The sequence below is a fragment of the Oncorhynchus nerka genome, linkage group LG7, assembly GCF_034236695.1.
Source record: "Oncorhynchus nerka isolate Pitt River linkage group LG7, Oner_Uvic_2.0, whole genome shotgun sequence".
NCBI classification, from domain to species: Eukaryota; Metazoa; Chordata; class Actinopteri; order Salmoniformes; family Salmonidae; genus Oncorhynchus; species Oncorhynchus nerka.
The window spans coordinates 43,600,661-43,621,355 of NC_088402.1; the positions used below are offsets into that span (position 1 = coordinate 43,600,661).

The 20,695-nt window shown below is 42.6% G+C and overlaps 2 protein-coding genes across 2 annotated transcripts; one reads left to right on the forward strand and one right to left on the reverse strand.

Moving 5' to 3' along the window:
* The first annotated feature begins 43 nt into the window (after nt 1–43).
* Nucleotides 44–14,933, forward strand: LOC115131745 (CUB domain-containing protein 1-like). The gene is made up of 11 exons (XM_029663700.2): nt 44–266; nt 6,895–7,128; nt 7,403–7,753; nt 7,876–8,085; nt 8,242–8,598; nt 8,750–9,112; nt 9,395–9,592; nt 9,822–10,184; nt 10,839–11,195; nt 13,730–13,814; nt 13,953–14,933. The coding sequence occupies exons 1-11, from the start codon at nt 200–202 to the stop codon at nt 14,482–14,484; spliced, it is 3,117 nt and encodes a 1,038-aa protein (XP_029519560.2). The 5' UTR covers nt 44–199; the 3' UTR covers nt 14,485–14,933.
* A 398-nt stretch (nt 14,934–15,331) lies between these two features.
* On the reverse strand, nt 15,332–17,092 carry LOC115131746 (tetranectin-like). Its single transcript, XM_029663701.2, has 3 exons — nt 16,864–17,092; nt 16,438–16,536; nt 15,332–16,319 (listed from the first exon to the last, which is right to left on the reverse strand). Exons 1-3 carry the CDS (start codon nt 16,958–16,960, stop codon nt 15,922–15,924), a joined length of 594 nt encoding a protein of 197 aa, XP_029519561.1. The 5' UTR covers nt 16,961–17,092; the 3' UTR covers nt 15,332–15,921.
* Between the last annotated feature and the right edge of the window lie 3,603 nt (nt 17,093–20,695).

Genomic DNA, 20,695 nt, shown 5'->3' on the forward strand with positions numbered 1-20,695 from the left:
TCAAGTTTCAACAGGTTACCCATTTATGGTAGCGTACACGCCCTCTGTGTGTAACAGGTAATGTACATCAGGAAGTTACTGCTCTGTCACCGCCATCGAATGTTTTAACCTGAGATTTTACAAAATGCAAATATCGTGGGTTTGATAACATTTATCCGGAATCATTTAGGCACATCTCTTTGTTGTTTTATCAGTGGACATGCGGCTCACAAAAAAATGCGCTCGAGCGCTCCTGGGAATTGTGACTTTGCTCCTCAACCTGTCAGGTGAGAGAACGTTCAAAACATTCTTTCAAACTTAGCAAGCAGGCGTTAACGATCAGTTGCTAATTATGTATTGAGTGTGGCCTTCCCATTCTCAATGTTGCAAAATATGTCGATAAACTGAAGAATTATATACTAAAGTGGTCACTCGTTTTTAGTTTGATATAAACTACCGTTCAAACGTTTGGTCACTTAATAAAAATTGCCTTGTTTTTGAAATAAAAGCACTTTTTGTCCATTTTAAAATAACATTAGATAATAAATATATTGTAGATATTTAATGTTGCGGGTACATTAAACAGCACCCACAAAATACCAGTCTCAACGTCATCAGTAAAGAGGCGACTCCGGAATCGAGTTTAAAAGAAAAAGCCATATCTCAGACTGGCCAATAAAAAGAAAAGATTAAGATGGGCAAAATAACAAACACTGGACAGGACCCTGTCTTTCAAAGATAATTCGTAAAAATCCAAATAACTTCACAGACCTTCATCGTAAAGGGTTTAAACGCTTTTTCCCATGCTTGTTCAATGAACCATCAATTAATGAACATGCACCTGTGGAACAGTCGTTAAGACACTAACAGCTTACAGACGGTAGGCAATTAAGGTCACAGTTATGAAAACTAGGAGGCCTTTCCACTGACTCTGAAAAACACCAAAAGAAAGATGTCCCTGCTCATCTGTGTGAACAAGCCTTAGGCATGCTGCAAGGAGGCATGAGGACTGCAGATGTGGCCAGGGCAATACATTGCAATGTCCAAACTGTGAGACGCCTAAAACCGCACTACAGGGAGACAGGACGGACAGCTGATCTTCCTCGCAGTGGCAGACCACGTGTAACAACACCTGTACAGGATCGGTACATCTGAACATCACACCTGCGGGACAGTTACAGGATGGCAACAACTGCCCGAGTTACACTAGGAACGCACAATCCCTCCATCAGTGCTCAGACTGTCTGCAATAGGCAGAGAGAGGCTGGATTGAGGGCTTGTAGGCCTGTTTTAAGGCAGGTCCTCACCAGACATCACCGGCAACAACTTCGCCTATGGGCACAAACCCACCGTCACTGTACCAGACAGGACTGGCAAAAAGTGCTCTTCACTGACGAGTCAAGGGTTTTGTCTCATTAGCGGATTTGCGGGAACTTGCAGGTGCCTTGGTGGAAGAATAGGGTAACATCTCACAGCACAGAACTGGCAAATGTGGTGCAGTCCACGAGGAGGAGATGCACTGCAGTACTTAATGCAGCTGGTGGCCACACCAGATACTGACTTGATTTTACATTTAATACATTTTAAACTGTTTTTCACAATTCCTGACATTTAATCCTAGTAACAATTCCCTGTCTTGGGTCAGTTGGGATCACCACTTTATTTTAAGAATGCGAAATGTCAGAATAATAGTAGAGAGAGTAATTGATTTCAGCTTTTCTTTTATCACATTCCCAGTTGGTCAGAAGTTTACATGCACTCAATGAGTATTTGGTAGCATTGCCTTTAAATTGTTTAACTTGGGTCAAATGTTTCAGGTAGCCTTCCACAAGCTTCGCACAAAAAGTTGGGTGAATTTTGGCCCATTCCTCCTGACAGAGCTGGTGTAACTGAGTCAGGTTTGTAGGCCTCCTTGCTTGCACCCGCTTTTTCAGTTCTGCCCACAAACTTTCTATGGGATTGAGGTCAGGGCTTTGTGACGGCCACTCCAATACCTAGACTTTGTTGTCCTGAAGCCATTTTGCCACAACTTTGGAAGTATGCTTGGGGTCATTGTCCATTTGGATGACCCATTTACGAACAAGCTTTAACTTCCTGACTGATGTCTTGAGATGTTTCGTCAATATATCCAGATAATGTTCCTCCCTCATGATGCCATCTATTTTGTGAAGTGTACCAGTCCCTCCTGCAGCAAAGCACCCCCACAACATGATGCTGCCACCCCGTGCTTCATGGTTGGGATTGTGTTCTTCGGCTTGCAAGCCTCCCCCTTTTTCCTCCAAACATAACGATGGTCATTATGGCCAAACAGTTCTATTTTTGTTTCATCAGACCCGAGGACATTTCTCCAAAAAGTATGATCTTTGTCCCCATGTGCAGTTGCAAACCGTAGTTTTTTTTTAATGGTGGTTTTGGAGCTGTGGCTTCTTCCTTGCTGAGCGGCCTTTCAGGTTATGTCGATATAGAACTTGTTTTACTGTGGATATAGATACTTTTGTACCTGTTTCCTCCAGCATCTTCACAAGGTCCTTTGTTGCTGTTCTCGGATTGATTTGCACTTTTCGCCCCAAAGTACGTTCATCTCTAGAAGACAGAACGCGTCTCCTTCTTGAGCGGTATGGCGGATACGTGGTCCCATGGTGTTTATACTTGTGTACTCTTATTTGTACAGATGAGTGTGGTACCTTCAGGCATTTGGAAATTGCTCCCAAGGATGAACCAGACTTGTGGAGGTCTCCAATTTTTTTTTCTGAGGTTTTGGCTGATTTCTTTTGATTGTTCCATGATGTCAAGCAAAGAGGCATGGAGTTTGAAGATGGGCCTTGACTCAAATAATGTCAAATGATGTCAATTAGCCTAACAGAAGCTTCGATAGCCATGACATAATTCTCTGGAATTTCAAGCTGTTTAAAGGCACAGTCAACTTAGTGTATGTAAACTTCTGACCTACTGGATTTGTGATACAGTGAAATAATTTGTCTGTAAACAATTGTTGGAAAAATGACTTGTGTCATGCACAAATTAGATGTCCTTGCCGACTTGCCAAAACTATCGTTTGTTACATTTCTTGTTATGGAGTCGTTGAAAAACAATTTTTAATGACTCCAACCTAAGTGTATGTTTACTTCCAACTTCAACTGTATAGTGTATGTGGGTTTTTGGATGACAAGACCCTAGGCAAGACCCTAGGCAAGACCCTAGGCAAGACCCTAGGCAATATTTCTTAAATTTACAAGAGGAAAATCATTTCTGCAAAAATTGATATAAATGTTGATATTAGTTGGCAAGGGTCTTAACTTCAACAATATAGTGTTTTGATGTATTAAGACTTTTTCTGGTAGATGTTTCTAAAACCCTTTTCCATCTGCTTGATATACCTTACTTTCAAAAAAATATAGACTCTTGCATTTTGGTGCTCATGGGTCCTTTTACATAGCCAGTTGCTACAAAGCAAAAATATTAAGCTTTTCCGCTTTGCTCTGTAATATGAGTAGTATTTTGATTGCAATAACAATTTTCTTAATGAATTAATATTGATAAATATAAACATGATAATATCTGATTACTTTTTCTATATATTGTGTAACATCATTTTAAAGTTGTTGTCCATTTTTTACAGAGAAATTGGTTGAATTTCCTACTATGTCAATCACAGCCCTCTGTTTACTTGTATCATTGCACATCCTGCTAATCACCCGCAGAGGGCGAACATTTTTAATCTATTTTCTCATTCACTCTGTTGGTAACCTCGGCTTCCAGTATCCAGTACGGAAAAACGTAGTGGAACGTTGAATTAAATGGAAATGGTGCTATACTAAAAGACCAGTTGAAAAACGGAGAGGGTTTGGGTTGTGGGCCGCAATGCACCGCTGCCTTTTAAATACGTCACTCATTGCTTCAAGGCACACCCACAGAACTGTGCAAACGTACACTCTTGAACAGACAAAGGTACAAGAACGTTTTGGGGTAACGTGTTGTTCAGTACAAACCGTTCCGCAAACTGAATGCACCCAAATAAGCAGACCAGAGCGGCCCCGCCCCTATTAGATAAAGGGAGCCGGATGTATCGATTTCACTTCCGTCTCTAGATACTCTAACTTATTTTAAAGATATAGTTCACCCAAATTATAGAATGACATATTGGTTTCCTCACCCTGTAATCAATCTATGGACAAAAAGGCTAATATCGGTCTCATAACTTGAATTGGATTTGTGCCACAAATACTCAAACGTTAGCATGTGGAGACCATGCCAAGGAATTTAAACCAAGGCATGGATTGCTTTCATACCTTGTCCATAGACTGCTTACAGAGTAAGGAAGCCAATGTGTAATTTGGGTGAACTATCCCTTTTTAAGCCTCTTTCTGACAAGAACTTCTACAGGCTTTCATATAAAGGCGAAAGCCTGGTAGAGGATACTCTGTTGGTAATGCTTACAAATTATATTATAACTGTAAAAGCATCAGATCCCCACTCTGGAACTTGGATATGCCAGTAGAGTATATTTCATTGTTTGGTTATGTTATTAATGTTGAATTGTTAATATGTCGATATGCTATTCAAAGACAAAAGAGATCCTACCATGGTAAGTTTGGGCATAGACCAGTCATCTGACACAGGACTTGATACAGCGTACTTCCTGACAATTTGAACGTAACAGAAGGGCATTTCCATTAGAAATGAACCATGAGGGCTTCAAGTGGCGCACGAGTGACGCAGTGGTCTAAGTAGCTGTGCCAATAGAGTTTCTGGGTTCAAGTCCAGGCTCTGTCGAGGCCGGCCGCGACCAGGAGACCCATGGGGTGGTGCACAATTGGCCCAGCATCGTCCGGGCTAGGGGAGGGTTTGGCCGGCAGGGATGTCCTTGTCCCATCGCGCACTAGCGACTCCTATGGAGGGCCGGGTGCACAGTGTTTCCTCCAACACATTGGTGCGGCTGGCTTCCGGGCTGGCTTCCGGGCTAAGTGGGCATTGTGTCAAGAAGCAGTGCAGCTTGGTTGTGTTTCGGAGGACGCACTGCTCTCGACCTTCGCCTCTCCCGAGTCCGTACGGGAGTTGGAGCGGTGAGACAAGACTTTAACTACCAATTAGATGCCACGAAATTGGGGAGGAAAAGGGGTAAAAAAAAACAGGACCCATGAGCACCAAAGTTGATTGGAACATGTCAAGTTAGGTGACATATGGAAGTTAATAGTCTATTTTAGGGAAATTAAGGCATTTTTCAATCATTTTACATCTTAAAAATGAAAGATTCCTGGATAAACAGATGGAAAAGGGGTCTTAAAAGGTATCAGAAATACTTCAAAACACTAACGTTGACGTAAAGACCTCTGCCAACTAATATCAACACTTATATTTTAGTTTTTACATTTTTTTATATACTTTCTGTAAGTTTAAGAAATATTGCCTTGTGATTCTGTTACCAAAAACCCACACATCTAAGATATTTTCTAATTTCTCTTCTTCATGAAGAGGCAGGATAATGTAAGTTCACAGAAGTAACAAGTAATGCCAGACCTACCAGTTAGTTAGTGATTTTACTCATATACATTTTGTTTATGAATTATTAAGTGATTAAAACTCGTAATTCCGTTACCAAACGGAAAGAATTACTGCAACTGAATTGGCTAAAATGGGAAATCAAAATAGTCACAAACCACAGTTGGCATTTTCTGTTGTCTGGTGGTCAAACCACAAGAGTTTTTAAATTGTCAAGTCTGGACAACCCCTCCCTCTCTCCCTCTCTGCCTTTCTCACTCTCCAGTTAATGTCACTTCTCCCAGCTCTTACTGACACCTACCCATGAGCCCCTTCTCTTTCCATTTACTGTAACCAGCATCCTCAACCACTGAGCACCGAATATTCATGGATGTTGAATAGTAGTTGCAATTTGGTCCCTTCCTGACCCCAATGTTAACATCTACAGACGGACCAGACTATCTTAGGCGTGTTTCACAAGTTTGGATGGCGTACCGGTATAGTACAATACAGAAGAGTACAGTAAAGAAGTAGAGTACAGTATGTTGTACTGGGCTCACTGTACTCTGCTGCACTCTACTGAACTCTACCCTACTGTGCTGTATTGCACTGTACTCTACTGTGCTCTGCTGTGTGATGCCCAAACTTGTGAAGCATGAGGAGAATGACATTCATATCCATAATTTGGCATTTCTGTGTAGTACAAACCAGGAATCAATTACCATAATTCCGTTACCAGGTATAAATCCAATTCACTTGCTGTAGTTCAATAACCAAAATATATATTTTTCAATCATAGTTTGACACCCCATTCTTTCTGAAGACATCTTTGAATCTTAATTCGGAGCAGATATTTAAGAGTTTTTGGAAAATGTGCTTACATAAAAATAGATTTGACCATATTTCCGTTACCAAAGTTTACATCTGCACAGTTCTTCCACTAAATTAGTTTTTGTTACATTTTCAGTGGAAATTGTTCAAAGTAGGCCTTGTGCATAGTTGTATGGTTTGTTAAACTTTGAAATCAATGGTTTTTGATTGGTATACATTTTTTAAAGTGAAAAAAAAAACTAAGTGAAAGCGTAATTCCGTTATCGTGGAATTGCCCAGAACCTCCATTCATATTTTCCTTTGAAGGAACATGTAGTGTTCTGTACGGATGTGTATTTGTGAAATAACTGGTGCAGCCTTAAGTCCAGACATGACAATAGGTTCTAGCCTGCTCCCAATGTTCAGTGAAACTTAACTACTATGTCACTGTTTTATAATTTTTTTTTCCATGTATTTTTGTTACCTTTAGCTCAAAACTCTTAGCCTGTTCATTGACTCCAACAACAGTTTTACTACTCAATACAATGACATAGTAGTGAACTAGCCTTTTCAGTTTGGACTTTGCAAAATATTCAAAATAACCTTTTCTTCGTTCTGTTCACTCAGAATGTCTGCGCATGACCGTCCGCCCTGACAAAGATGCTACTGTGACTGTGTCGTCCTCACTGCTCCTTCCATTGGAACAGTGTTCCGTATGCAAGGTCAATGGCACTGAGAATGACACCCAGACGACCTGTCACTCATCGCTGGCCCTGGTCCCTGATGAGGATGTCACCTTGCTCTTCAACTGCACTGAACCACCACAAAGTGCTTTCGTCATCCAGATCCACAGGAAAATCGGTGAGTCTAGAGAAACTTTGTAGTATTGGATTTCATTTTAGACTGCCAGCTCAATTCGATCAAACCAGTATTGCCGTATTTACACAGTCAAAAATATGTACAACACAGGCAGATGCTTCAGAATTTGACATCCTGGGGTGGTAGTTGTCAGCGAAGATGCTGCATAAAAACAGCTAAGGCTACCTTTTAGATCTGGCCCCAAGGGTGAACCGTTAAGCAGGTTTTGTTTAGGTTTCTTCTGGTCTTACCTGTTATGTGATTTTATTTTACCCAGAATGCACCAATGACACCTGCAGCCCTGCCACGGGTGTGGCTCAGCCTTCCCTCTTCTCAGAGTTCATTAGAACACTCGTCTGGGACCTAAGTGTGCCGGAGAAGACCGTTATGAATTTGGACTTCCCTGTTGACAGGCTGAAGGAGATGACTGAATCAGAGTTGTGTCAAGATGGCTACCAGTACACTGTAACCAGGACCAACACTGAACGAGAGGTCAAAACTCAGACATACTGCAAGAATGGCCTCGTGGCTCACCTTCATATACCGAGCCAAGCCACGGTGTCTTTGCAAGTTCCAAAAGGCAGAGAGGTGGATTCCTCTATATTCACGGCCAAACCAATAAAGAAACGTAAGCTCTTTCAACTGTTTTGTTCATGTCTAACTCTAATGTGAGAAGTGTATGTACAGTGAATTATCTTTTGTTGAAATATAGATCTATAAATTAGTGTTTATGTTTCAAATTTTCCTCAGAGAGCCGGATGATCTCCGTGACTCCAGAGCCAGACACTATCGTCACCATCAGCAGAAACACCAAAGCCAAAGAGTGCAGTGTGTGTGTTGGGGAGGGGCCTACCTGCAACCCCAAAGAACTCGTCCTGAGAGCTGCCCGCAACACCTCTGTGAAGTTCACCTGCCCACAGCCACAAGATGTCTTCAGTGTGGAGATCAACAGGGAGATTGGCAAGACGCCTCAGACCCATTTTCCTGGCCCCTGACCTGACTTCTAGTAGCATTTGATTGAGCATGCCTAACACAATGGACCCAATGAAATAGTCTCGACAGTGCAAAAGCTGCTCATCTGTTAGCTTCACTAATACAATGTTTTTCCTCCTCCAGATTGCACAGAGATCACCTGCAGCGGGAACATCGTCCAGACGGAGTCCTCCCTCTTCCCAGACTTCAACAGAACCTTCACCTGGGACCTGAAAGTTCCACCTGGCCTTTCCTTCCAGCTGGACTTCCCATCGCCGGGAATGAGACAGATTCCACCCTCTGAGACCTGTCCTGACGAGCATACCTACACCATCATCACGTACCAGCGCACCGGGCTCGCCACCATCGGCATTTTCTGCCCAGGCGGCAGCATCACTAGGATCCAGGTGTTGTACAAGGGCCGGGTGTCCCTGCAGGTCCCTGGGGACAGGAAGCTGGAGCCGCTGGACTTCAAGGTCACCGTCGGACCGGAAATTAAAAGTGAGTGTCTGGCAGCTGTTGGAGGAGCCATAAAAAATAAATGCCTGTTGAGGTCACTGAGTTAATCTCTATTAGCTTGTATGTATTCGGTAGACCTCCCTTTACTGAATTTGCCATGTCATTATACCTCATTTAACCCCTTTCCTTCCAGTGCTGGCTGTGGTAAAAGTCAACCTACCTCGAGGGGTGTCAGATACAGACTTCCTCTCAGCCAACTACCCTAGAGGTTTCCCTGATGACGACCTGATGAGGTGGGACTTCACGGTGCCCGGCATGCATAACTACACGGTTAACTTCCTGAATCACACAGAGTCTCTTTGCCAGAAGAAGGAAGTGATGGTGATGTACCACAAGGCGCGTGGGAAGGTGGGCATCCAGAAGACCCTGGCGGACCCCCAGCCAACACACAGGCAGGGCAGCTTCACCATGACCCTATTTAACTGTGAGACAGACAGGACCAAACCGGGCCTGTCCCTCAAATTTAGGGTCTCAGTGATGAGGAGCGGCCATCCAGGTACAAAGGCTATTGGCAATCATAAATTATGACATGATTTGTGTTGTAAGATACAAAAATGCTTCTTTATTCTATACATGCAATCTGTTAAACCAACCCTAGACTTTTCCAAACCAATATAATACTAATATTTCCATTATAAATGTTTAAAAAACATATTGTAGCCTAAAATTAGCCTGATCATTCATTCATTCATTCAATCAATCAAATTAAATGAGTGGTGATCGGTGACCTATTTCTCAGAAGATGATTGTGCCTGTTTGTCTTTTATTCCCTGGTCAGTTCTCTGCACTGTAAATCTGTCAGAGGATGAAGGGCTAGTTCTCCACTTTGAGAAGAGGGGATCTGACCCCTACTGTGAGATGAGGAAGGACTCTGTGCTCCAGGAGAAGATCACAGTTCCCTCAGGGACCAAAGCCAAGCTTTCTTTCCTGGACTGTCCAAGTGAAGACCTACGTCTGACAGCTGTTAAAACCATAGGTACTGTAACAATACATACATTAGCGTTGCATGTATTGCCTCCAAAACATAGAAACCACTATGGACAGTATCTATGCCATTCTCATTTAAGCTTCTTATTAGAGTATATTTGTGACAAAGCTAGAACAAATTATCTTTGTGTTTTGTTTATCTAAAGATGTGATGGACTAAGAATATGAATGTATGTAAACCCATTATAATATCTCAAGCCTCTGTGGATCTATTCCAGGATGCCGGAGTTTAGACTCATGCTCCGTGACTGGGACTCTCCTCACGGTCCCTAAAATGCCGACGTGCCTCCCTACGCTACTTCAAAGCTTCACCTGGCACCTCATTATCCCAGTATATGGCACCGTGAATTTACTGTCCCCCACAGGAAACCTCAGGCAGTCCCTGCCAGGACAGGAGTGCAATGGCAGTGTCTCCCTTCACATAGCAGAGGGTGATGGGTCCTCCATTGGCTACTTCTGCTCCGAAGGCATCATTCGCAAAATCCAAGTGCACTCCAACGTCTCTATTACTGCCACAGCGAAGGACCTTAGCCTGATTCAAGGGCCTTTCCTCAATGTGTCCTTCAGTGAAAAAATCTCAGGTATGCTAACTGGTTTCGCAGTTGTTGTTTTTTTCATTAAAAAAATTTTATTTTAAAGTAACTATTCAGTTACAATCTCACTTGACAGTTCTGTTAACTCATACCCAAATAATGTTGTTGACTCCTCCTGTACCTCTATTGGTGGCCAAAGCATAAATTCACTTCAAACTTGTATCTCAAACAGACCATTTCAAAAATGCTTTCCGTTTCCTCAGAGTATGATGTCATACACATGAGGAGGATGAGCTGACCAATCAGCGGTCTATTTCTAATTAATATTTTTAATCACCATTATAAGCCCACTCCATTCTGTTGTTGGGGGTATACCACCACCATTCCAACACAGAAAAGCTGCTTTAACTTAATTAATTAAACAAATTGTACGGAAAACAATTTCACTCATTTTGTAGTTAATTGTAGGTCATATTTCATAGACGTCTGGAAACACTGGACAGTTACTTTAATACTCTCTTCACTTACCTTTTTATGGTTCCTTGTGTAACATCCACAAGAGGGCACAGACATACAGCAATGCCAAGGGGATTTGTTTTAACAATGGTTTCAATGGAAAATGACATTCTCACTCTCTTCAACCACTGTGTTCAAACTGTATTGAAAATGTATTGTTCTTCGTCACTTCCTTTTGTCCCTCAGACAGCATCATATATACAGTCCAGCCCGGAATGGGTTCCCCTGCCCTCCTGGCCACCCCAAACTGGCCCATCGGCATGAAGCCATACTCCACCGTGTCCTGGATCATCAATCTGCCGGGCCACCTCCAGGCCGACCTGCTGTTGACCAACATCAGCCAGCCCAAGTGTGGCAAGGGGCACACGTTCATCAAGGTGCAGACCCTGGGCTCTCCAGAGGAGCTATTGAGTCGAAGGGAGGATAAGGAGGCAGAGGACAAACTGATGGTCCCTGAAAGCTTCTACCTCAACATGTCCAACTGTATGCCGGAGAACGGACACTTCAGTGTGCTCAGCAAGGTTACCCTGCAGAAGACTAGCCGTAAGGGACCTGTTTGTAATGTTACGATAGAGTTGTGACCTAATAGGTTTGTGCTAAGATATCTGCATAATTCTAGCATTCGTCTCACAAGACCTTTTTGGTTATTTCAACAACTCTGAAGTGATCTAAAATTTGAGGGCAAAAAGAAAACAATAATAGCTGTTTTAATTGGATGTCGTATGGGAATTATTAGGGGTACTTGATGATCTCATAATCATCAACACAGTATTGACTCAGCTTGACTCAACTCATCCCTCTAAGTGTGAAAAAAGCTCAGCGATATGTCAAGAGATGGAAGAGAAAATCACAACTTTCTAGGAAATAAATATTGTGCTCTCAATCAAACCCTAATAACTCAACTTCTCTTTGTTTCAAAGCAGGTGTTGAGATATATCTCTACACACACACACACAGTGCCTTCGGAAAGTATTCAGACCCCTTGAATTTTTCCACATTTTGTTACATTACAGCCTTATTCTAAATAGTTTTTTTGAAAAAGCAAAAACAAACTTTTTGATAAACAGAACTACCTTATTTAAAGTATTCACCCCCTTTGCTATGAAACTCGAAATTGAGCTCAGGTGCATCCTGTTTCCATTGATCATCCTTGAGATGTTTCTACAACTTGATTGGAGTCCACCTGCGGTCTATTCAATTGATTGGACGTGATTTGGAAAGGCACACATCTGTCTATATAAGGTCCCACAGTTGACAGTGCATGTCAGAGCAAAAACCAAGCCATGAGGTCAAAGGAATTGTCCGTCGAGACGGGATTGTGTCGATGCACAGATCTGGGGAACGGTACCAAAAACATTCTGCAGCATTGAAGGTCCCCAAGAACACAGGGGCCTCCATCATTCTTTAAATGGCAGATGTTTGGAACCACCAGGACTCTTCCTAGAGTTGGCCATCAGGTCAAACTGAGCAATCGGGGGAGAAGGGTCTTGGTCAGGGAGGTGACCAAGAACCTGATGGTCACTCTGACAGAGCTCTAGAGTTCCTCTGTGGAGATAAGAGAAACTTCTAAAAGGACAACCATCTCTGCAGCACTCCACCAATCAGGCCTTTATGTTAGAGTGGCCAGATAGATGGCACTCCTCAGTAAAAGGCACATGACAGCCTGCTTGGAGTTTGCCAAAAGGCACCTAAAGACTCCCAGACCATGAGAAACATTTATTTTGGTCTGATGAAACCAAGATTGAACTCTTTGGCCTGAATTCCAAGCGTCACATCTGGAAGAAACCTGGCACCATCCCTACGGTAAGGCATGGTGGCAGCAGCATCATGTGGGGATGTTTTTCAGCTGCACAAACTGGGAGACTAGTGATGTTAACCTGCTCCAGACAGCTCAGGACCTTGGACTGGGGGCGAAAGTTCACCTTCCGGACAGGACAACGACCCTGAGCACATAGCTCAGACACATGCAGAAGTGGCTTCGTGACAAGTCTCTAAATGTCCTTGAGTGGCCCAGCCAGAGCCCGGACTTGAGCCCGATCTAACATCTGGAGAGACATGGAAATAGCTGTGCAACAATGGTCCCCATCCAACCTGACAGAGCTTGAGAGGCTCTGCATAGAAGAATGGGCTCAAGGCTGTAATCGCTGCCAAAAGTGCTCCAACAAAGTACTGAGTGTAAAATACTTGTGATATTTCATTTTTTTAATGTTGAATAAATTAGCCAACATTTCTAAAAATCTGTTTTGCTTTGTCATGGGGTATGTGTGTAGATTGATGAGGGGGACAATTTAATCAATTTTAGAGTAAGGTTATAACAAAATGTGTAAAAAATCAAGAGGTCTGAATACTTTCTGAAGGTCCTGTGTATGTATAACAACATTGTAATGAAACTGTATGCAATTCAGGTGTGAACCTTAACTCTCAGCATGTATTACTGTCTCTAGTACATTTACATTTAAGTCATTTAGCAGACGCTCTTATCCAGAGCGACTTACAAATTGGTGCGTTCACCTTAAGACATCCAGTGGAACAGCCACTTTACAATAGTGCATCTAAATCTTTTAAGGGGGGGTGAGAAGGATTACTTTATCCTATCCTAGGTATTCCTGAAAGAGGTGGGGTTTCAGGTGTCTCCGGAAGGTGGTGATTGACTCCGCTGTCCTGGCGTCGTGAGGGAGTTTGTTCCACCATTGGGGGGCCAGAGCAGCGAACAGTTTTGACTGGGCTGCGCGGGAACTGTACTTCCTCAGTGGTAGGGAGGCGAGCAGGCCAGAGGTGGATGAACGCAGTGCCCTTGTTTGGGTGTAGGGCCTGATCAGAGCCTGGAGGTACTGAGGTGCCGTTCCCCTCACAGCTCCGTAGGCAAGCACCATAGTACATTTGAGAAAAGCAACGCAATACATCAAAGATGAGTGTTTTTAATTGTTACAAGGAAGGGTTTATAATGCGTCTATGCAACTGTGTTCCAGCCTGCTCATACGCCAGCACCTCATTTCATTGCTACTTGCAGCTATATTTGTCTCATTCTTACCATATGTAATCACGATTCTCTCCTTCTTGTGTGTGTCTCTCTGTAGAGCTGCTCCTGAGCGGCATCCTGGGTGCTGTGGGAGCAGTGCTGCTCCTTATGCTTATTGTGCTGACAGTCTTCTTGGTGTTCAGGTGAGAACACCTGCCTCACCAAAACAATCCATATATAGCTTTGATGTTGAGGTCATTTTATGACTTGCCCCCCCCCCCCCCCCATAGTGTGATGTCTTCTTGACTCAACCATTTGTATTCCTCTTTCATGCTTTGCAGGAAGAAGAAAAGAGCGATGGCCAATGATGCTTCCATCTGTATAGGGAAAGGGAATATCTTCATCCCAGGCGATCATGTGTTCCCCAAAACTCGGTCGGACAGCGAGTCTCACATTTACGCCTCCATCGAAGACACCATGGTGTACAGCCACCTGTTGCGCGAGCCCAGCTACGTGGGCGCCATCCAGGACCACTTCCAAGGACAGCCGGTCGACACCTATCGGACGTTCATGGCGCTCCAGGATGGAGTGCCAGAGATCACAGAGACAGCTGCAGACCATGAGCCTGAACTGGTGCCTGAGATGGACCAGTATAGACCTTTCTTGGACCCGTCAGAAACCTTCATCCCGTCGAGACCTCGCACGCCTATTGACCGCCAGGACAGCATGGGCTTCATGGACCGCAGGATGGTAGACAATGAGCTCTACACGTTCAAGAGCACTGGGGACATTAATACGATTAGACCTTCGGGGGCAAACCAAATCCTAGATCCAGAGACCTTCATCGACTCGAAGGGGGAGGAATCCATTTAGCGTGAGGCGGTACTGTGAGATGGACTACTGTTACTCATTTCACATAGCTCAACGTGTTTCAGGTTCACTGCAGTGGAGAAATGGGGTGTAAATGTGCCTTTGCGTAACATTCAGGGAGTCTGTATTAGTGGTGTTGTGCCTACTGCACAAGACCATCAGACAAATTTTCTGAAACGGCACACGGTGCTGCTCTTCTGTGTTTACATTACTGGTCTACTTGGTTTTTGTGTATATTTCTATTTTAATAGTTTTATATGCTAGTATATATTGAATGTTGCTCTGGACACTGGTGTGTTATGGGTTTAAGAGCCGGGGTGCTTGTTTTGTTTGTCAGTTTTGTACCTAGTGTTGTTTATGCCTTGTGGCAAGGGTTTTTCTCTGTAAATATGTGTTTTTATACATTTCTCTGCCAATTGTTTTTATTTTTATAAATTCCTTAGACATTTTGAGTGGTCTGAGTACAGTGTGATATTGTGAATAATACTGTATCTAGGATAGATAAGGGAATCAATCAAAAACAATATTGCTTCAGAAGGTCTTGTTGTGATGGGAAAAGTGACATTCTTTCATCCTTTGGCTAAAACCTGTGACCTTTAAAGTCCTGGCTTGTTGTTTGTTATAACCACAGGAACTTCAACCACGGAAGGCAGGATGATTGTATGGCAGGTTTTCATTGAAGTAGTTACCAAGAGGGACTTTAAGGGAAACAACCAAACCTTTAGCAAGATGCCAAGGGTCAACAGATTATGACAATCCTCTTGCGGTAGTACACCTCTGTTTACAATTTTGTCTCATCTGTTCAATTTTGTCTCATCTGTTCGAAGGTTTAAAAATATATATTTTTAAAAAATACGTCACTTTTCCCGCTACAAGATTTGATACATGTTAAATGAACGTGTCTTCCTAAGACGTTTTCTTTGTTCAGTAATGTGTAATAGTTGGGTTTTCAATGTCTTTACATTTTCTTAGACAAGCCCCTATTATAATTTCATAATTTTTATTGAGATTTTATGTGTTCAGGCTAAACATCTTGTGATGAAAACAAACAAGTATTCAAAGGGCTAGCACTCTGAAATAATTGTTGAAAATTAGATAGGAAAGCATTCTATATGGTAACGTAAGGATCTCATACTTGTGCAAATTCACATGAAAATGTGTCATTGTCATTGGGACAGTTTCGCCGGACACAGATTAATCCTAGTCCTGGATAATCCTTAATCTGTCCAAGAAACCACCATGTTTTACAAAGAATTCTCCAACATTTTTGATAACCTTATCAGCTCTAGAAAAGTGTCAGTAACTTGCTCCAAATGTTAAAAAATATACATTTTCAGGGGTTGAATTTAAAACCAAAGCGTACATTGTGGAAAAGAATACATGGTAGCGAACAAAAAATATAATTCAAGCATGGGAAATGCAACTAACAAATGGTGCGCCTTAGACTATGTTGAACTCGCAGACAGAGGCCTTCTCCTCACGACAGTTCTTGTCTAACCATTTCCCACCAGTGGCCTCCGAGAGGATGACACAGTTCTGGGAACGATCTGTCTTTGGGGATCTGGAATCAGAGTCCCAGTTCTTGTAGAGGATGCGGTTACCCGTCTGATCCATCCAGTTGCCCTCAGTCACCATGTCGCTGATGCCCAGCCAGATCTGCTCGCCTGGGCCGATGCTCTGGTGGACGTAGTCGCTGAGCTGGTCGTTCTGGTCCTTGGACAAGGGGGTACCGAGTACACCCCCCAGGGCAATGCAGTCGTCAAAGGCTGTGTGGTAGCTTTTCTTCAGCGGCTCAGCCAGGAAACACTTGCCATGAACCTTGACCCCTTTCAAACAAACTGAGGAGCCAAGTGAAAATTGTAGTGTCAGAGCGTCTTTAGAAGTGTTAAAACAGAAACCGATACTGTTATTTATGTCCAAAAGTTCCTGAACAATACCAGTGTGTGTGAATCTCACCTGACTGCAAAGCCTGTTGCTCCTTCATAATATTTAGATCCTGAACAATGTCATTGATCTGCTTCTGCAGCTCCTCTATGGCTGCGCCTTTGCCTTCATCTGGAGCATGACAGAACAGAAACGGGGGAGGGGAACAGGATGGACTCAAAGCTGACGCAAAGTTTGAGCAATAGGCTACTGCTCCAGTGAGGTGGCAATGCCAGATGTGTTGCTTGAAATTATTGATGTGTATTGCAGGCAATGTTCTGGCAAGACTAATAAAATCCTATTTTACTCAAAATAGTTAATCTTCCGAACAATGTGAGCTGTGTGTAACAAACATTTAATTTCTCTCAGATTCAAAATGATTGATTTAAAAATCATTTCAACACTGGACATAAATATAATTCTGACCATTATATAGAGTGCGAGGCACCCACCACCTACCCTTTTTAACCATTTTCTTCGTAGAGAAAGCCTGCTGGAATGAGCAGTTCACCAAGAGGAGTATTCCAAAAACCAAACAGGTTCTTCTGAACTCCATGGTTAGGTCTGTTGTTGAATGACTGCTTCAATGTGGAGCCTAGCAATTTATGTCCTCAAGTCCTCCACAAAAGGAAAAAACAGTGTAATTGAAAACTGCTGCCTGGAGCTGGAGCTGTCCAACCTCAGAACCTGATACTCTCTCAGTCCCAGACATCACATGCACTGTGACATCCTTATCTGATTTCTGGATGTCCCAGTGGTCCCACCCTGTACTTTGAAAAAGAACAATAGGGTGTAGTGGTTCTAATTTGAGTCAAATGGCATCTCTTACTCACATTATGGTCAACTAAAATCATTTGTCTTTGGTATTATTGCCATGCAACTTAATTTCTTTGCTTTTATTTGTTATTTTTACTCAGGATCTTGGTCAGGTTTTTAAATGGTGAAGTAGTAAACATATGGTTTTTTTTGGACCGGTCTCCTCTCTGGCAAAGTAGATCATATGCTCCAGGCCACGGTTCTTAGGCAGTGGAAATGGTCCTGTCTCACATCTGCTCTTTTGGATGTGCACTTTATGCTCCTCTGATGAATCTGACACGTGTTAAAGGACAATAGGACACAGTGACTATCGCCGTCAAGAGTATCTACTCAATTAAAGAAAAAGATATTCAGTTCTAGAGGTATACCGTATAAGTACTCTACGGTTTTAACTTCACTTAAATGCTGAACATTCGTGCAATCCTGACCAATCTGGAAGACAAAAGTAAGAGGCTTAGTTTTTATTGGAGCCATTTGAATGGCAAGAACACACTGCTCAAGTTACACGTGTTGAATTTGGTCATTATTTGTAAACTCAGTAGTGGTAAAAAACATGTTTGTCATCTGCCACCTCCACCTTAGTTCAGCACTCAAGTAAACATCATTAACCTTTCATCAAAATACTCATACAGGTCATTTCTATCAGTGATTCAAAATGTCCCTGCTTTGAAGTGTAAGGAAGACAGACACATTTAACACTGTTGCATAAACCTAAAAGTTTAAAAAAAAGTTAAAGCCTACTTTCCCAGACTCTCCTTCTGGAGAAGCTCCATGAGGGCTTTCCCTACCCGTTTCCCTGTCTGTAGAGATATACAACAGAGCATAGAAATATGTGTGTGTGAGTGTAACTATACTTGTGGGGACCAGAATAGTAAACGAACAAAAATTGTCCCCACAAGGTTGAATACTATTTCTAGGGGGTTAAGGTTAGAATTAGGTATAGGGTTAGGAGCTAGGCTTAGGTTTAGGGTGAGGGTTAGAAGCTAGGATTTGGTTTAGGGTTAAGGTTACGTTTTCAGGTTAAGGTTAGGGTACGGGTTAGGTTTAGGGGTTACGGAAAAAAAGGATTTTGGATGGGACTGAATTGTGTGCCCCCACTAGGTTAGTTGTACAAGACTGTGTGGGTGTGTGCGTGTAGCGTTCTCCGGTATGCAGCACCTGTATACATATACATTGCATTGCATTCACATAAACCAAATAAACTGTACATTCACACACACTTCATGAATTTCCTCTGCACCAAATTCCCCCAAAGGGTGTAATTGTGTAAACAACTTTGTGATGTGCTGATAAGGTTAAACCTTGATACAGCTGAACATTCAATGCTAATACGTTTGTTGGGGTGAGAGAGGACAGATGATATGAAGAGGAGCGCAGGTGTCCTTTCTCACCTCTGTCATCTCAAAGATGCTCTCTGGGTCCAGGCTGCCTCCCACCTTCCTGACGCAGTTGACCATCCCGCTGGCCACTGAACACACCTTCTCCTACAGTGTGGCGTACACCACAAATAAAAGACAATGACTAAATTGACAAAACTCATAAAAGGAATGAAATAAACGAAAACGTGTTTCTCATACGGTTAGCATAGGTTGTGTACAATGAGAACCGGAAGACTGGAATAATAATACTGAATGCCTTCAAATAAATGACTTTATCCAAAGTAACAAACATTGTAGATTAGACATTCTAGGAATTAACGGTAAATGTACTACTGGTGATATGTAATTGGGAATTGAAATACACTAACAATCAAACGCAAACAATTCACTCAATGAAGTTATGAAACAATTAATGAGCGCAAATTGGCAGGAGAGAGCGCACTGGAGACGTGCAGCTGGGCGCATTGTCAATCCAACGTCTGCATTGGCCATGCAGCATTTATGATGATGTGGCCTTCGCAGAAGTCAGAGCATTCATATTTCTTGCGCTTCGCAGAGCTGTTGTCATATACGTGAGTTTGTGTTCATACAGGATGGCCTCTGAATGCCTCTGGTTTAAGCATAAATAAGCTTTTAGTCTAGGCCTGCGCAATTGATTAGTTTCCTGAGATGGGCGCAAAGCTCGACTAAAACAATCTCGGTTGACTAATTGGGGTCAGCCCTAACTGAATCATAATAATAAAGATAAAACTAATTATAATAAATACGAAAATACATACTTTAAAGTTTGAAAATTGCATCAATGCTGAATAGCGAGATGCAGACAGTCCAGTTGGCCGTGACAACGTTCTTCTCATCTTTGTCCACGACAATATTAAAACTTGTCCCCACGGATGACATTCCCCTTGTCTGCTAATTGTCACTATACTCGTTCACCTGTAACTTTGGTTTTACTTAAATGAAAAAGGCCTCTATATTCGCAATCAACAGCAGCCTAGGTAGGCCAAGGTTAATTTCACTCGCTCTCTCCTCAGCAGCAGGCGTACGTGAGGTGAGCAGCCGGAACCAGTTTCAGCTATACGTTTTATTTAGTTGGAATTGGCTGACATAGATAACGAGCTCGCGCAGTTCTCATCACCTTACACATTAAATTAACAGAGGATGGGTCCAGTCGGTAAATCAATTTTAATTGCACATGCCCGAGGCCTATGGCAATTATATTGAACAAAAAATATAAATGCAATATGGAACAATTTCAAAGATTTTACTGAGTTAGAGTTCATATAAGGAAATCAGTTAATATAAATAAATAAATTAGGCCCTAATCTATGGATTTCACATGACTGGGAATACAGATATGCATCTGTTGGCCACAGATACCTTAAATTAAAAGGTAAGGGCATGGATCAGAAAACCAGCAATATCTGGTGTGACCAATGTTTTCCTTCTGCAGCAAGACACATCTCCTTCCCATAGAGTTGATCAGGCTGTTGATTGTGGCCTGGGGAGTGTTGTCCCGCTCCTCTTCAATGGCTGTGTGAAGTTGCTGGATATTGGCTGGAACTGGAACGTCCTGTCGTAAACGTTGATCCAGACCATCCCAAAAATGCTCAATGGGTGACATATCTGGTGAGTATGCAGGCCATGGAAGAACTGGGAACAGTTTTAGCTTCCAGGAATTGTGTACAGACCTTGCGATGTGGGGTTGTGAATTATCATGCTGAAACATGAGGTGATGGTGGCGGATGAATGGCATGACAATTGGCCTCAAGATCTCATCACGGTATCTCTGTGCATTCAAATTGCCATTGATAAAATGCAACTGTGTTAGTTATCCATAGTTTATGCCTGCCCATACCATAACGCCACCAACACCATAGCGCACTCTGTTTACAACGTTGACATCAGCAGACCCCTCTGCAGTTGTGAAGCTGGTTGAACGTACTGCCATCTTCTCTAAAACAACGGAGGCGGCTTATGGTAGATTAATGAACATTGAATTATCTGGCAAAAACTTTGGTAAACATTCTAGCAGTCCAGCATGCCATTGCACGTTCCCTCAAAACTTGAGACATCTGTGGCATTGTGTTGTGACA